Genomic DNA, 24,909 nt, shown 5'->3' with positions numbered 1-24,909 from the left:
GTGATGGCCGCTCCAATACGTTGACTTTGTTGTCTTTAAGCCATTTTGCCACAACTTTGGAAGTATGCTTGGCGTCATTGTCCATTTGGAAGACACATTTGCGAGCAAGCTTTAACTTCCTGACTGATGTCTTGAGATGTTGCTTCAATATATCCACATAATTTTTCTTCTTCATAATGCCATCTATTTTGTGAAGTGCACCAGTCCCTCCTGCAGCAAAGCACCCCCACAACATGTGGCTGCCACCCCCGTGCTTCACGGTTGGGATGGTGTTCTTCGGCTTGCAAGCCTCCCCCTTTTTCCTCCAAACTTAACGATTGTCATTATGGCCAAACAGTTCTATTTTGTTTCATCAGACCAGAGGACATTACTCCAAAAAGTACGATCTTTGTCCCCATGTGCAGTTGCAAACCGTAGTCTGGCATTTTTGGAGCAGTGGCTTCTTCCTTGCTGAGCGGCCTTTCAGGTTATGTCGATATAGGACTCGTTTTAGTGTGGATATAGATACTTTTGTACCTGTTTCCTCCAGCATCTTCACAAGGTCCTTTGCTGTTGTTCTGTGATTGATTTGCACTTTTCGCACCAAAGTACGTTCATCTCTAGGAGACAGAATGCGTCTCCTTCCTGAGCAGTATGACGGCTGCATGGTCCCATGGTGTTTATACTTGCATACTATTGTTTGTACAGATGAACGTGGTACCTTCAGGCTTTTGGAAATAGCTCCCAAGGATGAACCAGACTTGTGGAGGTCTACAATTTTTTTTCTGAGGTCTTGGCTGATTTCTTTTGATTTTCCTATGATGTCAAGCAAAAAGGCACTGAGCTTGAAGGTAGGCCTTGAAATACATCCACAGGTACACCTCCAATTGACTCAAATTATGTCAATTCGCCTATTAGAAGCTTCTAAAGCCATGACATCATTTTTTGGAATTTTCCAAAACCCACTGGAATTGTCATACAGTGAATTATAAGTAAAATAATCTGTATTTAAACAATTGTTGGAAAAATTACTTGTGTCATGCACAAGGTAGATATCCTAACCGACTTGCCAAAACTATAGTTTGTTAACTGGAAATGTGTGGAGTGGTTGAAAAACGAGTTTTAATGGCTCCAACCTAAGTGTATGTAAACTTCCGACTTCAACTGTAGGCTATTTTTTATTTGACTGAAATAAATATAGGCCTATCATTTTCTTAAGTGAAATGCATGCTTATGGTGATGATTATTTTTTGTCAAGAAATTTTAAATATCAAAAAGACAACCTTCTTACATTGGATGAATAATAACCAAGTACCGGTAATTGATTTGAAAGTGAAAGTTCCTGGATAGACCACCAGAATGCGCCACGGTAACCGAGATCATCATTCCGCCGAGGACCCTCCCATTGGTGGCAAGTTTTGTTACTGCAATAATCTGATTGGATGGGGGAGACCGTTATTGTATGTCTGACTGGCTAGACTGCTTGATTTACCAGCTGACGGGGGGAAGTTGGCGTGGATCACTGACATTAAACCAAACGATTATTTGATCATCCTGCGTCGCAGTGTGTATAATCATAATTTGAAGACTTGGGATCTCGCAATGAAGGTATGTATAGTTTAGATATTAGTAAGTACAAATGGTTTAAGGTGTGGCACATGAGTTAACAAAATTAACATTTCGTTTTGTGTCTGGCTCAATACACCCTGCTGTCAAAACAATGCAATGGGGTTCACAATGCATAAAGCTAATGTTAGTCCCAGTGTTACAATCTAACAGTGTTTTGACAACAGAGCGTTTTGGATACGTGTACTGTGTATGTTACTACTTGTCTTTATGAACAATGTCAATAGTCACCGTGAAGCGTGTGATTTTTGTAAATGATCTGATAAATTGCGAGGCTACTTTCATTTATCTAACATGTACAGTGCATTCCATTTTCTCAAAACGGTATCTGCTCTGAGTCTTCTTGGCAGCTCTCTCTTTGGGACTTGCCTGTGATAATCCCAAAAAATGCTGTCATGAGACCGAGGGCGCATTTGCTCCTGAATGTTAGTTAATTAGTCCGTGCATTTCTCGTACAGTTGTCATTGCGTTCAGCTGTTGCATTATTGTTGTCTCGTGTAGGCTTCTTCAATTGGACAGCCAAGCCAATGATGCCATACAGACTGAAAAACATGACAATATTATATTTTAAATTGAAAATATTTTATTTTAAACTTTAACACACTCTTTTAACGTGTGCCTATTACAGCAAAACGGTCAAATTACCCTTTTCAATTGCACGTTGAGTGCACAGACCGCACACACACACTATGGATAGTTAGCTACAGGTAACTGCCAAAATAAAGGAAACACCAACTTGGTGTCTTAATAGGGCGTTGGGCCAACACAAGCCAGAACAGCTTCAATGCGTCTTGGCATAGATTCTACAAGTGTCTGGAACTCTATTGGAGGGATGCGACACCATTGTTCCATGATCAATTCCATAATTTGATGTTTTGTTGTTGTTGATGGTGGTGGAAAGTGCTGTCACAGCCACCACTCTAGAATCTCCCATAAATGTTCAATTGGGCTGAGATCTTTTGACTGAGACATCGGCATATGGTTTTCATGCTCATAAAACCATTCAGTGACCACTCGTGCCCTGTGGATGGGGGCATTGTCATTTTATGGGGGCACAGCCATGGTAGCCAAAATAATAGTCTGCCCAGCATTTTTATACATGACCCTAAGCATGATGGTATGTTATTGCTTAATTAACTCAGGAACCACACCTGTTTTCAATATACTTTGTATCCCTCATTTACTCAAATGTTTCCATTATTTTGGCAGTTACCTGTATATCATAACTAATACTAAAGTTTCTACTGGAGTTATTACAAGAAGCACATATGTCTGTGTCTATCTGGTTATTTATCACGCGATAGATAGGGGATCTATTTTGTCGAGAGGGTCAAACAATATGGTCATTGGTCCGTGCCATAAGGGCACTAGACTGAAAGATTCATTATGTTTCACAGAAAACAGTATGCAGCAAGGTGCTGCTTTAAGGGATCCAGTCCCTGCGGTGTGTCATGATGTACTTTGGCCCTTTAAAAAAAGGTATTGTTTGGCATTGCTTTGTTTACAGTTGTTCAGCTTATCATGCCATCAAAATACTCCCAAACTTACAACACACAGAACATATGTTCATTTATACAGTATTTCTAACTAAATATGAATTTGTGGTTATGAACGTCTGATTGTAGAGGCCAATTTAATCTCTTGCTGGAAAGTATAGAATAAAAGATAGCTTGAACGGTTTTGGTGAAATGCTCATTTAGCTGTGTAATACCAATATTCACATTGCACTGTGCTGTATGTGGAGAATGTAGCATTACTAATGATCTCTGTGGTGTATCATTTGGATTAAAATGTGAATTACACTAAAGGTTGGACTATAACTTGTGTAAAACACATGGTGAACGGATATCGTTGTGGCTATGAAAATGTTAGATGGATTAATACTATTCTATTGTCTGCCTGAGCCTCATAGACAACAATGATGCAAAGCATCCTGGGGGATCACAACAACAGAAGTTGTCATGTAACAGAGAACAGTCAGGTTCTAATAGGCTGGGGTGTAAAATAAAGGCTGATATATGCCTTTCCTATGTTTGGAAAACTATATAGTAACAAGAGGAAATAAGATGTCAAAGAGAATGTTAGATTGAGGCAAGGGGTCACACACAGACAGTGTTGAGGTCAATTGTAATCAAATTCAGGAAGTCAACAAAAATTCTAATTTTCTTTAATGGAAAAAAGGAATTTCAGTTAACTTCCTGAATTGACCGAATAGCAATGGCATTGACACCAACCATGCTCACAGAACAAAGCCCCAGGGAGCAACAAAGTAGATTTACAGTGCAGTATGTGGGAGGACGGCGTAGTGTTATAGTGTCCTACAATGTGTGTACTGTGAAAATATCGATTGATCAGTCCTGTGGCTACCAGGTCTCACAATCCACTGTTGTAGCAGGCATTGTGCCCTTTGAATTTACGTGTGTGTGTGGGTGTGTTCAAATAGATAGTCAGTAGTAGTAGTAGTAGTTATAGTGGGGCAAAAAAGTATTTAGTCAGCCACCAATTGTGCAAGTTCTCCCACTTAGAAAGATGAGAGAGGCCTGTAATTTTCATCATAGGTACACTTCAACTATGACAGACAAAATGAGAAAAAGAAATCCAGAAAATCACATTGTAGGATTTTTTTATGAATTTATTTACAAATTATGGTGGAAAATAAGTATTTGGTCACCTACAAACAAGCAAGATTTCTGTCTCTCACAGACCTGTAACTTCTTCTTTAAGAGGCTCCTCTGTCCTCCACTCGTTACCTGTATTAATGGCACCTGTTTGAACTTGTTATCAGTATAAAAGACACCTGTCCACAACCTCAAACAGTCACACTCCAAACTCCACTATGGCCAAGACCAAAGAGCTGTCAAAGGACACCAGAAACAAAATTGTAGATTTTGCACCAGGCTGGGAAGACTGAATCTGCAATAGGTAAGCAGCTTGGTTTGAAGAAATCAACTGTGGGAGCAATTATTAGGAAATGGAAGACATACAAGACCACTGATAATCTCCCTCGATCTGGGGCTCCACGCAAGATCTCACCCCGTGGGGTCAAAATGATCACAAGAACGGTGAGCAAAAATCCCAGAACCACACGGGGGGACCTAGTGAATGACCTGCAGAGAGCTGGGACCAAAGTAACAAAGCCTACCATCAGCAAGGGCATTGAAGATGAAACGTGGCTGGGTCTCTCAGCATGACAATGATCCCAAACACACCGCCCGGGCAACGAAGGAGTGGCTTCGTAAGAAGCATTTCAAGGTCCTGGAGTGGCCTAGCCAGTCTCCAGATCTCAACCCCATAGAAAATCTTTGGAGGGAGTTGAAAGTCCGTGTTGCCCAGCAACAGCCCCAAAACATCACTGCTCTAGAGGAGATCTGCATGGAGGAATGGGGCAAAATACCAGCAACAGTGTGTGAAAACCTTGTGAAGACTTACAGAAAACGTTTGACCTCTGTCATTGCCAACAAAGGGTATATAACAAAGTATTGAGAAACTTTTGTAGGTGACCAAATACTTATTTTCCACCATAATTTGCAAATAAATTCATTAAAAATCCTACAATGTGATTTTCTGGATTTCTTTTTCTCATTTTGTCTGTCATAGTTGAAGTGTACCTATGATGAAAATTACAGGCCTCTCTCATCTTTTTAAGTGGGAGAACTTGCACAATTGGTGGCTGACTAAATACTTTTTTGCCCCACTGTATTTGAATCAATCTAAATGGGCACCCTTCCAGCACAAGGCCCATGTTGTTTTTTACCCTTGAAAACATCTGTACAGCGGTTTTGGTTAAGTAGTATCTCTAGATTACCATTGGATTTAACTGATCATTCAAAATCCCTATTTCGCCAAAGAGCTTGTTGCTAAGCAATGGGATAGCTTGTCACTCCTCGTCACTCCTCTGATTGGCCCAGAAGAGTAAACAAATCATGACATGTCGTTGTTGATGTTGTTTATCTCAGACTTGATCTACTACTTGACAGCTGGCACACTGCCAAACTAATCCCCTGCAGTTTCACATTAAACTGACAATGACGCGGTATACAAGTTATTACATTAAGTAATTCTGTGGTGATACAGTAATATCCTCTGATTGACAGGGGTAATCCTTCCGAGCTAAAGGCACTAGCCCCTACGGGCTGAATCCATGTCCGCGTTGGTTTCCCCTCCCCTTGTCTGTTCAGACCCACGACAGTTCGACGCCTTCTATTAATTGCACAAAGCACAGTGACATCACTGGCAGTTAGAAAAGCCCTCACAGACAATCAGGCCTTCATGCCAATGGTATGTATGTCAACTCATAGATCATATGTGTCAACCAAGGCCTAAACACAGATAATGTTCTAGTAACAGATGACATTCATATTCTGACTATCTCTGAAACTCATTTAGATAATACCTTTGATGATACAGTGGTAGCAATACACGGTTATAACATTTACAGAAAAGACAGAAATGCCAATGGTGGAGGTGTTGCTGTTAATATTCAGAACCACATTCCTGTAAAGATTAGAGAGGATCTCATGTTAAATACTGTTGAAGTAATATGGCTACAGGTTCTTCTGCCTCACCTAAAGCCCATTCTGGTGGGAAGCTGCTATAGACCACCAAGTGATAACAGTCAGTATCTGGATAACGTGTGAAATGCTTGATAATGTATTTGATATCAACAGAGGTATATTTTCTGGGTGATTTAAATATTGACTGGCTTTCATCAAGCTGCCCAATCAAAAAAAAAAAGCTTCAAACTGTAACCAGTGCCTGCAACCTAGTTCAGGTTGTCAGTCAACCTACCAGGGTAGTTACAAACAGCACAAGAATAAAATTATCAACACGTATTGATCACATCTTTACTAAGGCTGCAGAAATGTGCTTGAAAGCAGTATCCAGAGCCATCGGATGTAGTGATCACAATATAGTGGCCATATCTAGGAACACCAAAGTTCCAAAGGCTGGGTCTAATATAATGTATAAGAGGTCATACAATAAGTTTTGTGGTGATTCCTATGTTGTTGATCTAAATAATATTTGTCGGTCCGTGGTGTGTAATGAGGAGCAAAAAGACGCTGCACTTGACACATTTATGCAATTCCTTATTCCAGTTACTGATAAGCATGCACCCATTAAGAACATGACTATAAAAACGGTAAAATCCCTGTGGATTGGTGAGGAATTAAAAAATTGAGAGTGATGAGGAATGGTAAATAAGTCTGGCTGCACAACCGATTGGCAAACATATTGCAAATTGAGAAATCATGTGACTAAACTGAATAAAAATAAACTACACTATGTAACAAAGATAAATGACAAAGAATGATAGTAAAGCTTTGGAGCACCTTCAATTACATTTTGGGGAAAAATGCAAACTTTGAATCATATGGCTCATTCATCACAAAATTGACTGATATTGCCAACTACTTTAATGATCATTCATTAGCAAGATAAGCAAACTTAGGCATGACATGCCAGCAACAAACACTGACACTACACATCCAAGTATATCGGACCAAATTATGAAAGACAAGCATTGTAATTTTGAGTTAAGTAAAGTGAGTATGGAAGAGGTGAAACAATTATTGTTGTCTATCAACAATGACAAGCCACTGGGATCTGACATCTTGGATGGAAAATTACTGAGGATAATAGCGGACAATATTGCCACTCCTATTTGAGATATTTTCAATTTAAGCCTACTAGAAAGTGTGTGTGCCCCCAGGCCTGGAGAGAAGCAAAAGTAATTCCGCTACCTAAACATTTTAATGCCCCCTTTACTGGCTCAAATAGCCGACCAATCAACCTGCTACCAACCCTTAGTAAACTTTTAGAAAAAATTGTGTTTGACCAGATACAATGCTATTTTACAGTAAACAAATTGACAACAGACTTTCAGCACGCTTATAGGGAAGGACATTCAACAAGCACAGCACTTACACAAATGACTGATGATTGGCTGAGAGAAATTGATGGTAACAGCCCCCATAATCTTTTTTTGTAAGACTTCAGTGCAGCTTTTGACATTATCGATCATAGTCTGCTGCTGGAAAAATGTGTGTTATGGCTTTACACCCCCTGCTATATTGTAGATAAAGAGTTACCTGTCTAACAGAACACAGAGGGTGTTCTTTAATGGAAGCCTCTCCAACATAATTCCGGTAGAATCAGGAATTCCCCAGGGCAGCTGTTTAGGCCCCTTACTTTTTTCAATCTTTATGAAAACGACATGCCATTGGCTCTGAGTAAAGCCATTGTGTCTATGTATGCGGATGACTATACACGTCAGCTACTACAGCGACTGAAATGACTGCAACACTTAACAAAGAGCTGCAGTTTGTTTCAGAATGGGTGGCAAGGAATAAGTTGGTCCTCAATATTTCTAAAACTAAATACGTTGTATTTGGGACAAATCATTCACTAAACCTCAACTAAATCTTGTAATACATAATGTGGAAATTGAGCAAGTAACCTTGGATTGTAAACTGTCATGGTCAAATCATATTGGGGAGAAGTCTGTCCATAATAAAGTGTGACTCTAACAGCACTAACAAAAATGATATTCCACATCAAGTAACTGATGTAAGCAGTAAAATTAGATTTTAAAAAACACCTTATGGAACAGAGGAGACTGTGAAGCAACACAAACTGGCATCCACACAATAACATTTTTTATTTAACTAGGCAAGTCAGTTAAGAACAAATTCTTATTTACAATGATGGCCTACCCCGGCCAAACCCAGACGACAATGGGCCAATTGTGCGCTGCCCTATGGGGTTCCCAATCACGGCTGGTTGTGATACAGCCTGGAATCAAATCAGGGTCTGTCTTGACCCCTTTATCACTGAGATGCAGTGTCTTAGACAGCTGCGCCACTCGGAAGCCCGCACTATACACACACGTACACATGGACTTTGTATTGTAGAGATGTGGTAGTGGAGTAATCTGTTGTGAATGTATTGTAATGTTTTTAAAATTGTATAAGGCAGTTAATTTTGCTGGACCCCGGGAAGAATAGCTGCTGCTTTGGTAGGAACTAATGGGGATCCATAATAAATACAAATGCAAATACAGATACTACACAGCAGCCATGCCTGTCTAGATACAGTGGTTTTGCTCATGTTGTGGTAAGATATAGGATGTCAATTTTTGTTTTAGGAGGTTAGCTAGGCCACAGTTTAAGCCATACTTTGAGCAGTTCTGTACTAAACGCTAGCCCTGTCTAGCCCTTTCCCACTATAACCGAAGAGATATACTGTAGCCTATTTATACATGTGGGATTTCTGTTGAGAAGTTTGAGTTAAAAGGGCATCTGAAAAACAAAAGGGCAGATTTTTGCTCTAATTTGTGCCCCGGGGCAGCATGCCATGCACAAGGCAGCATGGAGTCCTTTTCCTGCCAAGCCACAATGGTCGGTTGGCAGCACACGCAGAGCTGGGTGGGCACTGTCCATGGCACACACAGTCAAGGCCTCTTTGTACTCAGTCCCACATTGGCTATTTATATCCATTAACTTCCTTATTGCGGTAGATTAACCATAAACGAGTCGCTATGGGGTTTTATCTCAGAAAAGTATGCAGCTATGTTATGGTCAGACACTAATTGAAGAGGAATGCTGTAGTGTAGTTAAATACCCAAAGGCTGTTTACGTGTGGGAACAGTCTAGATAATTGTGCCGGCCTAGTGGATGCTCACAGGCATTTGAAATTGGATATTCTCAATCAAAAATGAGTTAAATGCTCAAACACAAAAATATGAATCATGTGTGTAGAGATGTTTGGAAAATGAATTTGTCTGCTGGCACGCTGAAAGGTGTGAGTAAAACTAAAAAGCTAAATTGTGTTTAAAACAAACAGGCTATACAAGAGTTGGAAGTTCTCATGTGTGTGGTTTGGCACTGGCCAATGCATGTCCACTGTCTTTGAAACAATTTATTTTTGGTCTAATGTGAAAAGCCTTTGTGGTGCGTTTCACTTGGCTGAGTGAAAATGAATAAACAAATTGGAAAAAATTAGCATCCCACACATCTCTTGAGGTCTATAAAATGACCACCACCTACAGAAACCACCAGTTTTCACATACAGTATTATTAGCCAATTAGTTTTAAAGATGAGACATTTGAAAAGATTTAAGACACCACAACTATTGTGGGGGGGGGGGGTTATATATGCGGTCATGCAAGCTTAGGGAGGACTACACTAGCACTATGAGAACCCAGAAGTGCAGTCTTTTGCAGAGCTAGTTCTCACCAAACTGGCCCACTTCCTAAGTGCCCCTTCCTCTAGCTGTTTGAATGAACCACACTTTGTCCCAAAGGACACTGAGAAGGGAAGGAAGAGGAGGGGAAGGAGGGTCTACGACTGTGTCCTTAAGGATAGAATTAAGACTGGCTAGAGGTTACCGGCTGTGGTCAGCGGGGTGGTGGAAAGCAGTCTGTCAAACAAGCTATATTTAAGTCTCTCTGGTCCCTTTCCCACAGTGCTAGGGCTCGGAAAATGCGAGAGGGGGAGAGACCTCAAGTTGAAGCCAAACAGCATGGCAGCTAGCGTGGAATGCTATCGTGTTATCCTATAGTCTGCTCAGTTTACTGTTTCAGTTGGGGGCTGATTCACAAGTACTGTAACTCACTCACCCTCTATCTGAGATATCTACTGCAGCCCTCATCCTCCACATACAACACCCATTCTGCCAGTCACATTCTGTTAAAGGTCTCCAAAGCACACACATCCCTGGGTCGCTCCTCTTTTCAGTTCGCTGCAGCTAGCGACTGGAACGAGCTGCAACAAGCACTCAAACTGGACAGTTTTATCTCAGTCTCTTCATTCAAAGACTCAATCATGGACACTCTTACTGACAGTTGTGGCTGCTTTGAGTGATGTATTGTTGTCTCTACCTTCTTGCCCTTTGTGCTGTTGTCTGTGCCCAATAATGTTTGTACCATGTTTTGTGCTGCTACCATGTTGTGTTGCTACCATGCTGTATTGTCATGTGTTACTGCCATGCTATGTTGTTGTCTTAGGTCTCTCTTTATGTAGTGTTGTGTTGTCTCTCTTGTCGTGATGTGTGTTTTGTCCTATATTTATATTTTATTAAAAAAATATATATTTTTAATCCCAGCCCCTGTCCCCGCAGGAGGCCTTTTGGTAGGTCGTCATTGTAAATAAGAATTTGTTGTTAACTGACTTGCCTAGTTAAATAAAGGTTACATTAAAAAAATAAAATGTGATTGGGGTCAGGACTAGCTAGCTTAGAATGCTATCGTGCTACGCTATACTCTGTTTCAGTTGAGGGCTGATTCACATATAGCCCACTGAATGATTTGTTTTTGGGGAGGGCTGAGGAAATCTGCATGGAATGAAGACATTGTTTATACATTGTGATGGCAAAATTTGGGAATTCCTAGTTACACAACATTTTACTGGAAGAATTCAAGCTAATCCGATAACTATGAGTCACAATTTGATAAAAGCACAGTCTTTCCTCTCTGTCCTTTAGCTTAAAAGGATCGGCGACTAGAAAGACAAAACACAGGGTAAATTTAGCCGACACATTGTTGCTGCAGAGAGATTGACCTCTGAAAGATGGGGAAACGAGTTAATAGGCCTTTGCACAATGGTTCCTCAATAAAAGGCATACCACAATGTTATGACGCACTTTAACTATGTTATTGGTCAAACCTAAAAACAATAGAGATCTATTATGTTTTTTCTATTGATATGGACATAAGACACTGTTTCATTGAATAAGTAACATTTAACTTGAAGGTGTTGGATATTGGTTGTCACCAACTCTATAACAATGTATACACTTAGACTACTGTATCTTACAACTGTGGGACTTGACTGACCAAGGGCCTAGACAAAACAGTGTGAATCAATCTACAACCCAACAAAACGTTATACACTTGACCATAAGCCACATTCTTCCATTACATTACATTCTACATTCTTTCATTGTTCAATACTTCACCCTATCAAGGTTTGATCCAGTTTAGCCAGGCTAGGCTTGACCACAGCTTGTGAGTAAATCACTGATGAGAGTTAAGTGCCTGGTCCGAAGGCTTCAGCAGCAGAAGTGGCTGCCAACTGTTACACACAGAGCCACAGCTGTGACTTGAGGAGTGGCATCATGTCCACTGAACAGCTTATCATTTGATGGCGCTGGGTCACAATCTGTAGGAATGCCGCTCTCGTCCACTGGAGCCAGCCCAAAGCTCATTTAACACACTGTAACATACTGTAGCACACTGACAAGTCATCTAATGGGAGATAGAGACAGCAACACTATGCCATAGTGGGATTGACTGGGAAAGGCTTACAGTTTAACCTCATTTATCACTTTATCTCACCGTTCCAGAGCCTCCAAATATTGTAGTGAATAGGAAGGGTAGCCGATATGAACCGAAAGACCTCAACACACTAGACTCTGGGCCTCTTCGCAGGGTGACATGCAGGCCTGGAGTGGCTTATTCTGTGGGCTGCAACATGTAAAAAACATAGCAGAAACATAGCTCTTTATTCTAGTTGAGAGAGAGGCATGTATGTTCTACACAATACATTTTCTACGACATTCTGTAACATTGAATGCTCCTGAATAAGCCTATGACTGTGTCCCAGTATCCACACTATGTATAAGCCCCATGACTGTTCCCAGTATCCACACTATGTATAAGCCCCATGACTGTTCCCAGTATCCACGCTATGTATAAGCCCCATGACTGTTCCCAGTATCCACGCTATGTATAAGCCCCATGACTGTTCCCAGTATCCACTCTATGTATAAGCCCCATGACTGTTCCCAGTATCCACACTATGTATAAGCCCCATGACTGTGTCCCAGTATCCACACTATGTATAAGCCCCATGACTGTTCCCAGTATCCACGCTATGTATAAGCCCCATGACTGTTCCCAGTATCCACGCTATGTATAAGCCCCATGACTGTTCCCAGTATCCACGCTATGTATAAGCCCCATGACTGTTCCCAGTATCCACGCTATGTATAAGCCCCATGACTGTTCCCAGTATCCACACTATGTATAAGCCCCATGACTGTTCCCAGTATCCACTCTATGTATAAGCCCCATGACTGTTCCCAGTATCCACGCTATGTATAAGGCCCATGACTGTTCCCAATATCCACACTATGTATAAGGCCCATGACTGTTCCCAGTATCCACGCTATGTATAAGCCCCATGACTGTTCCCAGTATCCACGCTATGTATAAGCCCCATGACTGTTCCCAGTATCCACGCTATGTATAAGCCCCATGACTGTTCCCAGTATCCACACTATGTATAAACCCCATGACTGTTCCCAGTATCCATGCTATGTATAAGCCCATGACTGTTCCCAGTATCCACAATATGTATAAGCCCCATGACTGTTCCCAGTATCCACACTATGTATAAGGCCCATGACTGTTCCCATACCCACACTAGAACACTACTTAGAATGAACCAATGTATTTGCCATGCATTCTAATGCTAGTCTGTGTGTTAGTGTGGATACTGGCACAAAGCCAGTGTCTCCATAGGATTAAGTAGAGTAAGTGAGTGAGTGAGGGTCTAGGAGGCAGTAAGGGATAAATAAAACTTCAGAGGAATCTCCACCTCGCTTATCAACGACACCCAGGCTTATCTAGGCACAACAGTGCTTTCACTGTGTGACTAGGTCCTATTCACTTACAAGAATTGCATTTCATGCTCTTGTTTTTGAAGACTTAGTCCAGTCAGATTCAAAGCTGTCATCGCACTAAGCGAGTTAGCATGGTCTAATATTTAGAAGTTAGCTTAGCTATGTCAGTTAATTTTAAACAGTGATGTCCACACCCAGTGCTTAACAGCTCTCTGAGTAGTTATTTGCAGTATTTCGAAACATACAGCCTACAGCATGTCGACATGGGTAATCATTCACACTTTATAGGTTATTCTCACATGCAGATGTCCTTAACGTTCACTGTGTATCACTGTCCTTGTCTAACTTTATTCTGGTGTACAGGTTTTAGGCAGGAGAGTCCATTTTTTAAACCACTTTTTCTAATGCACTTTGACGGTCTTTCCCAAAAGCATGACTCAGAATATGTTTACATCCTTTTCTCCACCATGGGTACTTGAGTCAAATAGTTTCACATTGAGTGACTGATTTACAAAGAATGACAAAAATCTATAGAAAGTACCATGAGTAAAGTGTTCCTGAAAGTCGACCAACAATGATTAATGTTCCTGTTTTGGAGGTCTGACTAGTCATTGCCACTGTGTCCTGCTATGGTCATAGTTAGGCTCTTGCCTCAATTGGTCAAACCTTGTGACATGGTTGGAGAACACAGGTTGTCACGGGGGAAACATTCTGTTGCTGCACAGTGGCTTTGAAATGTAGTTTAAGGCAGTAACGAGAGCTGCTGTAGTCCGCCCTGGCATGGGTTGCCTCGCTCCTATGCCTCGACGATGAGGTCAACAACAACATGTGAGGTCACCCAGTGCCAAACCACAACTTTTCAAAGCACATTGGTCCTGACCTGGAAAATGGCTACCCAAAAAGGTGGAGTGAGGGGCACACCGGGGTGGAGCAAGTTACCATTCAAGGTGTGTGTGTGTGTGTGTGTGTGTGCAAAACAAATCAGTCAATGAAGTTTTGTTCTCTGCATTTGCAACCTTAGTTGCAGGATTGCAGCTTAGGCATATTTACAGTACATCTCACAACCACTATCTATCTCCACACCCACTCAAAGCATCTATAAGGGTCTACAGTAGGCCTATGTTTCCATGGGTTGTCTGCACACCAGGTTGCATGAATGACGCAACCGGAAGTGGTTTGACATTTTTCACGACAGTTGAACAAATACGCAACACCACCCACAGAGTGCCAAGGAGGCTCCGCTTCCTCTGTATCCAAACACAATGTGAAACAACTGTTCTTGCCCTTCCCTATTGTATGTCTGTACCAAATACTGTTCTAAATCATTTCAAATACTTTAGCTGTTCTTGATTGAACTTGCCTAGCACAATGGAACCAATGGAAAAGTCCAGAAAGTGAAAACCCCACCCACTTGACACTTCAGGCAGGCTAAAGCAAACGCTCAAAGTATTTGAAAGATTTCAAATAGTATTTGAACCCAGGTCTCGTCCCTACCACTTCTCCATCATTTAGTTTTTTACACCCGCTCACAAACGGTTGCGTTGTGTAAACTGATAGGCATTGTGAAGAATTTAAAAAGTCACTATCCTGTTGTCTCGCTGGTCCTAGTCAGGAAGAGTTCATTGGCATGGTTGAACGTACAGTACTGAAAGCTCTATCTGTATCCAATAGCATGTCATTCACATCTCTTTGTACTGTAATAGGGAGTGCCAGAATTATAGTGCGCGGTTCCAGGGCAAAAGATCATTATCTGAAAGGAACGTCCTCTGTTGACGTGTTAACAACGTGGCTAGTAATATTACGTCTTCTCTAAAGCTCTTTAGCGAAAACTCTCGGGGAAAACCAGCTGAAGGGCTCTACTGTCTCAGCTGTATACGGATATAAAGATGCCATTGTTTATCGTTCGCTGCTAGTTTACAGTTAAAACCCTTGTGTTATTTACGTGTCTTGTTTAATGTTGATTAATTGCTATGCTGTCATACGGATGCATTTCAATTGGGTTCGGTCGCATGCTTAGGTAGCTTCAAATGTTTACAATTAAAATCTTTGTGTTTATAATGTACCTTGTTTAATGTCGTTTAATTGACATGCTTTCATATGGATGTGTTTAGTGTGGTTACGTTGTATGCTTAGTTAGCTACAAATATGGTGAGTTATATTTAATCATTGCTCAACCAACCACATCTTTAGCCTGCAACACTGGGTATTGTTGTCAGTGTGGCCTTCCTCCAATCTGCTGCGTTGACAGAATGTTTACCTGAACACCAGACATATGACCTCAGCCGCATTGATGCGAATTAGTTTTGTGTTGACAGCTTTGTTTAGTTGTGTTGTCGCAGCCACCCTCTGTCTGTTTTCACTTTCCCTAGTTGTTCGGTGCGGTCTGGAATAGCTGAACTAGGACACGGTTAATGCCGGCGCACTGAATAGACAGACATCTGTGTTTAGTCTGTGGCAGTTGGAATGTGATCGCTGTCTGTTCGCCTGCTCATTTTTTGTGGTAAATATCAACACAAGCTAGAGGGATTTGTACATTTTTAAGCGAGTAAGCATTATGAGAAAACATTGACAGATCTCAAACATCTATCTCTCAATACATTCAATCAAAAACATAGAATATATTAAGACACTGCCTTTTGTTTATTTTGAGTGTGGTATGTTATGTTGGTGTTACTCTGTTTGGAGTAGTAAAGAAACTTAGGTTGTACAGGCTACTATTAATTTTTCTTCTGTATAGTTTTTAATCTTTCCTCTGTCACAGGGAAGCAAGGATATCTATACAGGTTAGTAAAGCCTCCATCATTTGAGAGTGGTTTTATACTACTAACCTATATAGATCTCCAGCACCTCAAGAGAGATGACCTTTAGTATAATTCTAACAGAAACATGGTAGGGAAGCCCTGCATATTACAGTAGGTAAAACATTGACTGGCATGTCTAACAATATTGATGTAACACAGGAAATGGAAAGGATTCTACTTGACTATGGACTAGTTGACTGAATGTTCTCAGGTGAACTTTACTAACTTCATATCTTTGTAATTACTACACCACAAAATACAGCTTTTAACAAAGGCAGATAGGCCTATTCAGCAAATCACATTTTTTATTGGTCACCCACATATTTAGCATATGTTATTGCGGGTGTAGCGAAATGTTGGTGTAGTGGCAGATTCAAAGCATTGAGTCTGACCTTCAGGATTTCACACCAAAAGAAGATACTGTATTCAATCCCATTGTGCCACCTGTACGTAGGACGCATCAACACACACACTTTATGATGCTTCAAACCCTTGTCAATATCACTGTATCTCTCCCCTCCTCCAGACAGATGATGCTCAGTAACCAAGCCAGACGCCAATGAAAGATAACCGTCTGCTGCCATGACAACCAGTCGCTGCACTCTGTTGCCGGAGGTGCTGCCAGAGCGTTCTGACTCTGCCCACACAGTGAGCTGCTTGAGCGACAGGGACTTTGATCCAATGGGGAGCCTGGACTACCCGACAGAGCCTGACCTCCCAGGAAAAGCAATTGAAGAGCAGAGCAGTCCGGCCAATGGAGAGCCGCAGTACTACATGCAAGTGTCTGCCAAGGATGGGCAGCTGCTGTCACCTATCGTGGGAGCGTACGCCAAACAGAGGTATGGACCTGCCAAACATGGATGGAATAGAGTTTTGTACGAGTGTGGAGGGGAGGGGTTGGTGGGGGTCAGAGGTAAAGTGAAGTTATTTTTAAATATACACCCAAATACAATCAAACATGATTTCTGAATGGTAACAAATCAAGTGACTCTCAAAAGGATTTATCCTCTATCTGTCTGGGATGTCCTTCTTGTTCTCTGTGCAGTGAAAGAGGACTATATAGATCCTATAGATGAGTAACTATGGCTTCAGACAGCTACATAAAACTTACATACCAATCACACTAACTGGCCCTGTGGGGGAAATGTCTGTTCATTTGAAACACAACAAATGTCCTGTTCTAGCCGGATGGTGCAGAGTCTAAATTTAGCACCTTGATTAGCATGTACGCCTGACGGGACTCTGTCACTCACACACCCTATGGGAGACAAAGGGGGGCTTTAGCGGCAACAGCTGCAGTCATGCAGACTGGGTCACAACTGTTAGCCCCCCCAAAGCCCTCTTAATAATCAGCATGTGGCATAGAGCTAGCTAGCATAGGGTGGCTTAGAGATAGATAGCATAGTAGCAAAGCGGTAGCTAGCATAGATTGGCACACAGTAGAGCTGGTAGCATACATTATAGAATTGGGATCAACTTCATTTGCTACCTATTACAGAATAAATATTACAGAATAAATTGCCATGGTAGCTACAATGTATTATGTAATAAATACTGATTGAAGAGTATGTGCTATCCGAGTCCAAGGTCTACTTGTGCCGTCTTCCCAACTCTATGTCTGGTCATTGGCAAGACAACACAAACAGATCTGGGACCAGGTTATAAATATGCCTTTTTGTCATATGTCTAATATAAACTAAATCAACAAACATTATCGCCATAGATGTTTATTAGTTGTTTTCGTATCCAGTGATGTTGTCGTCATGTTTGTTCTGTTGATGATCAACATGAAAAACTATTTCCAGATTAGGTTTAAAGGCTTTTATTACTTCAAACTGACAACGACTCCAAAGTTGTTTTGCTAGCAAAATCTTATTATTCATTCTTTTGTCTGACAAGATGATGTTCATTCTGTTGTGTTAGTTATTGGCAGCGACGAGTGTTTATGTTCAAGGGGAGGTTTGTTGAGTGAGGGGCTCATTCATTCCGTCAAAGACATCGGCTTAGTTTCCTGATGAAATCAAGGCGATCAACAACCCAACATAATCATCATCCAGATTAGAGGATTAGATGCCATATAGGAGATTGGTGAATCATAGAATCATAGATTACAGTCCATATAGTAAATGAAAGTAATAATCCTCCTTGCATATGTTGTTTTAATCCAGAACATTTTTGATTTGAGTCTGTAATCTAAGAGATGTACTGTATGAATGCATAGTACAGAGACAGAATAGATAGGGTATTCTAACAATGTGTGACAGCGTCAAATTACACCAACACCCTCCCAGGGTTTTGTTATTTAACCAGCTAGTTTTCTATCCACTGAAATATTGACCTGATATTTTGGAAAACCTCTAGTCAGTGAATTGTGATGTCCAATCTTAGTTGTTATTGTTTTCAGAAATGGAGGGAAGAGGGATACTTAGTTATTGTTCTCAGAAAGGGGGAAGTAGGATCCCTAGTCAGCTGTTATTGTTCTTAGAAAGGGGGAAGGGGAATACCTAGTCAGTTGCACAACTGAATGCATTCAGCTCTGTCTTCTGCATTTCACCCAACCCCTCTAAATCAGAGAGGTGCGGGGTGCTGCCTTAATCGACGTCCACGTCATCAGCGCACGGGAAGCAGTTGTATTTGGTGGTTAACTTACTTGCTCAAGTGTGGAACGGCACATTTTTCCACCTGCGGTCCCAAGCTTCTACACCAGCCTGTGAAAACATCAGCGTATCTAAAGACAATTTCTTTCTGTTCCTCTTTTCCTCACCTCGTTCTATATCGCCGAAGCCCTTTGCCTGAGCGGCCCATGTGTCGGATCTGTCATGACGGAGGGGGTCAGGAGGAGCTGCTCTCCCCCTGTGAGTGTGCAGGGACCCTGGGTACCATCCACCGGAGCTGCCTGGAGCACTGGCTCTCTGCCTCTGGCACCAGCGCTTGTGAGCTCTGCCACTACCAGTTCACTGTACAGAGGAAGAACCGGCCACTGATGGAGGTACAGTATACAGAAGCATAAGTACACACATGCACACACAAAATGCAGCATGTAAATAAACCATTGTCATAATGACATGCTACCCATACACATATACTGTGCATGGCCCTTCTCGCTGTGCATGGCTCTTCTGTCCCCATCTGTCCACATAATCCCAACAAACAGATATGTTTGTCCGCGCTGGGCTTAAACCAGGCCTTTGGCCTGTCCTGTTTTTCCATGTTACATCAAAACAACATGCCAAAGGATTTTGTTGGCTCTTGCTATCTTTTAGGAAGAACACAGTCTAGTAAATCTGTCATTTATAGTTATAAGCTGTGGTGTGTGGTGTGAAGTTTGGTCTATATGCACAGATGGAATATGAAGTGAAGGGGGTTGAAGACACTTTGGGCTTCTGGTAAACATTCCATGACACTTCACACACCCCACTTCCTCTGCATTCTCAGCAGTTACACTAGTTGTCAACCAATCCTCCATGTTACTGTGGGTTATATCAACACACTGATGTTACTGTGTGTCTTATTAGCAATGTAACAGTTAAAAGTGAATGTCTTTCAGGGGTGAGATTCCCGAAAGCTCTTAAATCGCAAAATAATTGTCAACACACAGCAAAAACACCTAGTCCTCTGTAAATGAATACTGCAAGTGAATGAATAAATCAACTCCAAATGAGTTTTGGTTCTCGTGGTAATAAGTAAGCTCACTGCTAATATCGGTTGTATTTCTGAATTTCTTTACCCCTCATTTCCCCATCTATCTGAAGAAGATTTCACCCCATATTTTTGTGGAATGAATTCTACCACAATAATAATGTGTGTGTTCCTATGTGTGTGTGTGTGTGTTAGTGTCCTCGTCTCCACAATAACCTCTAGCTAACATGTTATTACCCCCTAGCATCTCCTCCATTCTATGTGCATCAGGACACTGCCTCCATATATAATATATCATTGCATAGCGGTGGTACAAAGTGGTTGTTTGGTGGCAATTACACCCATACCATGCATACCATGGTAGCATTTCTCATCAGACCTGGGTTCAACTAATATTCCAAAACGTTCAAATACTTTGATCGTTTGCTTAAGCCTGTCTGGTGTGCCGAATTGGTGGGATTTGCGATTTTGGGACAGTTCTATTGGTTCCACTGTGCTAGGTGAGCTCAATCAAGCACAGCTGAAGTTACTGAAAATATTTAAAATCGTATTTGAACCCAGGTCTGATTCCTCGTGAATATAATATCTCATCGATATATCGTGCCTCATCATCTGAATCATAAAGAGAGCTCTGTTCCATGAGGTTTTGAGGATGCACCAGGATTTTTATTTTATATTCTTGGAGCCATAGACTTTTAATATTGACAAACCACAGACATTGTGGGTTGGTTTGCGATTGAATTTCTCGTTATGTTCAGGAGAAGTCTACTTTCCAAATATTTGAAGAATGGGCTTTAGTTAAAGATGTACTCTGGAACTTTTGTATAATTTCATCCAGTAGTTTTGAAAATGATGCTCACGAGCCAAAAGTGTTCCCTGTTTTTTGTGTACTATGTCATCAAATTGTGCAATATGTTGTCCATTTCGTATGATATGTTACGTCCTGAAAATCATACAAATGTTGAACTATAGGTTACCAATTTGTTGTGCTTAAGATCCTGGAGTGCATCTTTAATATACTGAAACTAAAGATATTGTTGGGTAGTTGGCAATCCAAGCTAGCTGTCTATCAAAGCGCATGTTGCGTTGGAATACAGGCTGTATGCAGACCATGAGGGAGAAAATGGCATAGCTAAATCAGCAAGGCATCATTTGGTTAGCTCTAGCCCAACCTGGCCCAGTACCCGAAGACCCGACCGGCATCCTGTTTTAGAGTAAATCCAGTTACACTCTCCTATCTCTTAACATATTGCTATCAAACTCAGTTAGCAATTTTCTGCTAGCAATACACTGCACCTCCAGTTCCTGTTAGCTGGAAGACCATAAAACAATATAATGGTGTTAGCTGAGCAAATCTAGAATTTACTGTAACAAGACCTCGAGAACCCAAGGGTGGTTACCAGAGCCCTATACTACAGTGCATACCTGGTTTGAGGAATTAGCGAGGTAACTTTGGTCAATTGAGTTCAATTCGGGATAACCAATACCAAGAAAGTGGCTCATATTTTAGCCAGGCACATTTCTATGGCAATGAATCCTCCCGGGTAGGCTAACTCCATTTATCCTGAATTAAGTGTTGAGTCGCAAGCTGAGGAACAATGAAATCAGATTCCCTCCCTCTCGCAAAGATTGTGTCATCATCCCCTTCATTTGAGAAAGACAAGTGACAAAATATTTTATTAATCAATCAAATGCTTTTTTGGTGTGTTAAAAAAATAGCAATGTTAAAATACCTATCACATTACACATTTAGTGTCGATGCACGCGCATCATTTTCATGACGTTGTCAGCCAACCCGTCTATAAAGACCTCAACAAGCCTAGTTCACACCATAGCCTGTTGAACTTTATTTCATTTTGATTTCGGCACAAATGAAAATGTGGCATTGACTTGCCCATTGATTGATGTTTCTGTTGTCAGCAAACGTGACATTTTATCTCCTCTCCGTCTCTAGTGGGTGCGTAACCCTGGCCTGCGCCAGGAAAAACGGACGCTGTTCGGCGACATGGTGTGCTTCCTGCTCATCACGCCTCTGGCCACAATCTCGGGGTGGCTGTGTCTGCGGGGGGCCGTGGACCACCTGCACTTTTCCAGCCGTCTGGAGGCCGTGGGCCTCATTACCCTTACCGTGGCCCTCTTCACCATCTACCTCTTCTGGACCCTGGTGAGTGGTGGAGGGTGGCAGCCAGTACATCTCAGCAGAGGTCAGACTGATTTTGGGTGTTTCTTGTGCATTTTGCGCAAATTCGTTCCCGTTTTCACTTGGATGTGTCTGTGACGCAAAACCCTTGCATAAATACATTGCATTATTCACAAATGTCTCATAAGGAGGACACAAACAAGTATAAACATTAGTTGACTCTGGATCCTCCATTCCTATTGTGTATACTGTATGATCCTCTTTTCAGGGTGCTATGCAGGAAATAGGAATGCAACCCTGGTTATTTAGCACTTTTAGTCAGCTACTTGGTTTGCTCATGGTAAAAGATGCCGTTAGGCACAGATCTAGGATCAGCTTACCCTGTCCCAATTCTAGACATTACTCAACACAAAACCAACGTCAGACTAGTGTCTAGGGCAGGGATGGGCAACTTTGATGGGGATGAGGATCACAAAAAATCTGAACTCATGAGGGGCTGCAGTTGCTTGAGGTTCTTCGTACCCCCCAGATAGCTGGCTGCTAGACTAATTTACCAATCTGAAAGTTAGCTAACATTGGCTAATTGAGTGACTGACATAAGAGAAACTACTGATGCACAACCAAATTTCACCCTGTGTATTGTACTATTCTAACTTGGTTGAGAGACTGCGTTTAAAAAAAAATTGATTGATCAGAGGACCTTCAAAAGGGGCGGTCGCATGCAGCCTGCCAGCTGCCCATCTCTGGTCTAGGGGCATTTTTTTATTAATTTTTTTACATTTAACCTTTATTTAACTAGGCAAGTCAGTTAAGAACAAATTCTTATTTACAATGACGGCCTACCGGGGAACAGTAGGTTAACTGCCTTGTTCAGGGGCAGAGCGACAGATTTTTACCTTGTCAGCTCGGGGATTCGATTCAACAACCTTTCGGTAACTAACCCAACGCCCTAACCACTAGGCTACCTGCCGCCCCAACATCTTCCTCTTCCACTTGTTTGGGCTTGCATAATGCATTACAGTAATGGGCACAGTATATACAGTATTTACACCTGAATTCATCTCTCTACCACAGGTGTCGCTCAGGTATCACTGTCGGCTGTACAACGAATGGCGGCAGACCAATCAGAGGGTGGTGCTTCTCCTCCCCAGGTCACATGGTGAACAGTCTGCTCCGCCCTCTTCACGAGGCCCATCTCGTGAAAAATGGCCATCCAAAGAGACTATTGTCTGAGCAGCCCTCTCTTCAAAAGCCATGAAGGAGAAACACTGAGGAAGAATGGGGATAGTTCCATAGGCGCCGGAACAGTATTTGCTTCTGGTGCCCTCCAGTGCTGAACTTTGAAGTGCCCACACGAGTGTGGAATTGCCACCAAATGTCATTAACTTAAAATGCAGCATTACATCCCACCACTGCCACCAAAATGTCATACAGAGATGGACAGGTACATTTGGTGATATAGATGGGGTGGAGTGCGTAGTTGGTTATAAAGCATTTGGACTGAAGGACAGCCAGGAAAAGTTTGCCACTGTGACCATTACATGCTGTGATTGGTGATTCCTGTGAAGTGCAGAAAACATTGTGTCCGGTTCATATAACATACCAACATAATCCTGTGTATAGTATTACTATATTAGTCACATTCTACCAATCAACAAGTCAAAGCCCAGAGTGTAAATAACTACTTCAGTATTTTACATAGCATTAAACTGTTACCTTTACCTACATGTGTGGGTCTCTGTGCCTCAAACCAGGGTCATGTTCATTGTGCACCAAACAGAAAACTTACTGAAACAGTGAGGGACTACCTGGACTTATCCAGTAAGACTCATTTTTCATTGTTTCAAAAGTATTTCAAACGTTTCACTACGGTGTGCCCTGCTGAACACGATCCAACTTAAGACAGGCTTTGTGGAGTGTTAAACAGGGCATAGGTTGATGTAGGCCTATACTAGCAGCTCAGTCTTTCTTTACAACACCTTCATTAACAGTTTAAGTACATTGACCTTAACATATCAAAGGGACATTTTGAATTAATTTATATTTTGGCTACAAAGTAGTTGTGTGAAAAATACAATATGGTCTCAGTTGAGAACTGGTTGACTGTGGTATATGTTAATATTTTTAGTGTTAGTCATTCACTTCACTTACAAATAGCTGTGTTTGTTAGACATCCCATCTTTGACTCATGAGTGGTCATTGTGTTGATTTTCTTTTGTTCAAGTATTTTGTAGTCACTGCCTTGTAAAGTATTCTGTGATAGTTCTCTTCCTAGAAATTGTTGTATAGCCAAGACTATTCAGGTTGATTAGAAGGGCCAAAAACACTTACATTTTCTGTCTAGGGAACTTCTTGTTATACCAGATGCATTAACCCATCAAAGTATATTTTTTAAATCATATTGAGTACATGGTGCACTTATTAACTCTTCAGCATCTTCATTTGATTAAATGTCGGGATTCACTAGGCTACACATTGAGCTTGTTGGTGAAGTGGAATAAACTTCCGTTATGTTTGTGTGTACGGATGGCATTTTGATAAAATGTATTTTCTCTCTACAGTTATTTTATCAGCTGTTTCCAATAAAAATATGAACTTAAGGACTCCGGAGCTGTTCCAAATGTTATTACATTAAAGTATAAGAAGTGATTATCTGAATCAGCTCACATAACTATCCTTCCAGATCGTGTCCAATTGGTAACCTTAAAGCATACTCCGATATGAACATACAATGGGTATTACTTGACTTTCATAAAGCATTAATGAATACAAAATGCAAGTGCCATGTCATAGAAAAGGATAGGATACTGTTCTCATAATTCTAAACAAATAAGATTTCATTGAGTCAAAAAAAGAATATCTTTGAATAACAAAAAGGCTGTATGTGGTCTACTAGATAAAGGGGTGTATTCAGTGCACAACCTAGAAAAATGTTTTGGAACAAAAACTAGTTTCATTGGATAAGTTCTGTTTTATCCCTCCCCATGTCTACCGTTTGCATTCTAGTTAAATGCACCCCAGTTGCTTGGTCTTGGCTAGATGGGATCCAGCTTGACAAATACATTTTTATTTATTTTTTTGCATTTGAGCTAACCCTAACA

General features: G+C 41.3%; 1 protein-coding gene across 1 annotated transcript; it reads left to right on the top strand.

Annotated features, from left to right (window-relative positions):
- Positions 1–1,055: 1,055 nt before the first annotated feature.
- On the top strand, positions 1,056–24,405 carry LOC120026105 (E3 ubiquitin-protein ligase MARCHF3-like). The gene is made up of 5 exons (XM_038970917.1): positions 1,056–1,587; positions 16,556–16,868; positions 18,814–19,018; positions 21,623–21,832; positions 22,883–24,405. Exons 2-5 carry the CDS (start codon positions 16,612–16,614, stop codon positions 23,039–23,041), a joined length of 831 nt encoding a protein of 276 aa, XP_038826845.1. The 5' UTR covers positions 1,056–1,587; positions 16,556–16,611; the 3' UTR covers positions 23,042–24,405.
- The last annotated feature ends 504 nt before the right edge of the window (positions 24,406–24,909 follow it).

The sequence above is a fragment of the Salvelinus namaycush genome, chromosome 31, assembly GCF_016432855.1.
Source record: "Salvelinus namaycush isolate Seneca chromosome 31, SaNama_1.0, whole genome shotgun sequence".
Lineage (NCBI taxonomy): Eukaryota > Metazoa > Chordata > Actinopteri > Salmoniformes > Salmonidae > Salvelinus > Salvelinus namaycush.
Note: the sequence above shows the minus strand (reverse complement) of the source record. Positions and strands in the feature narration are given on the sequence as shown.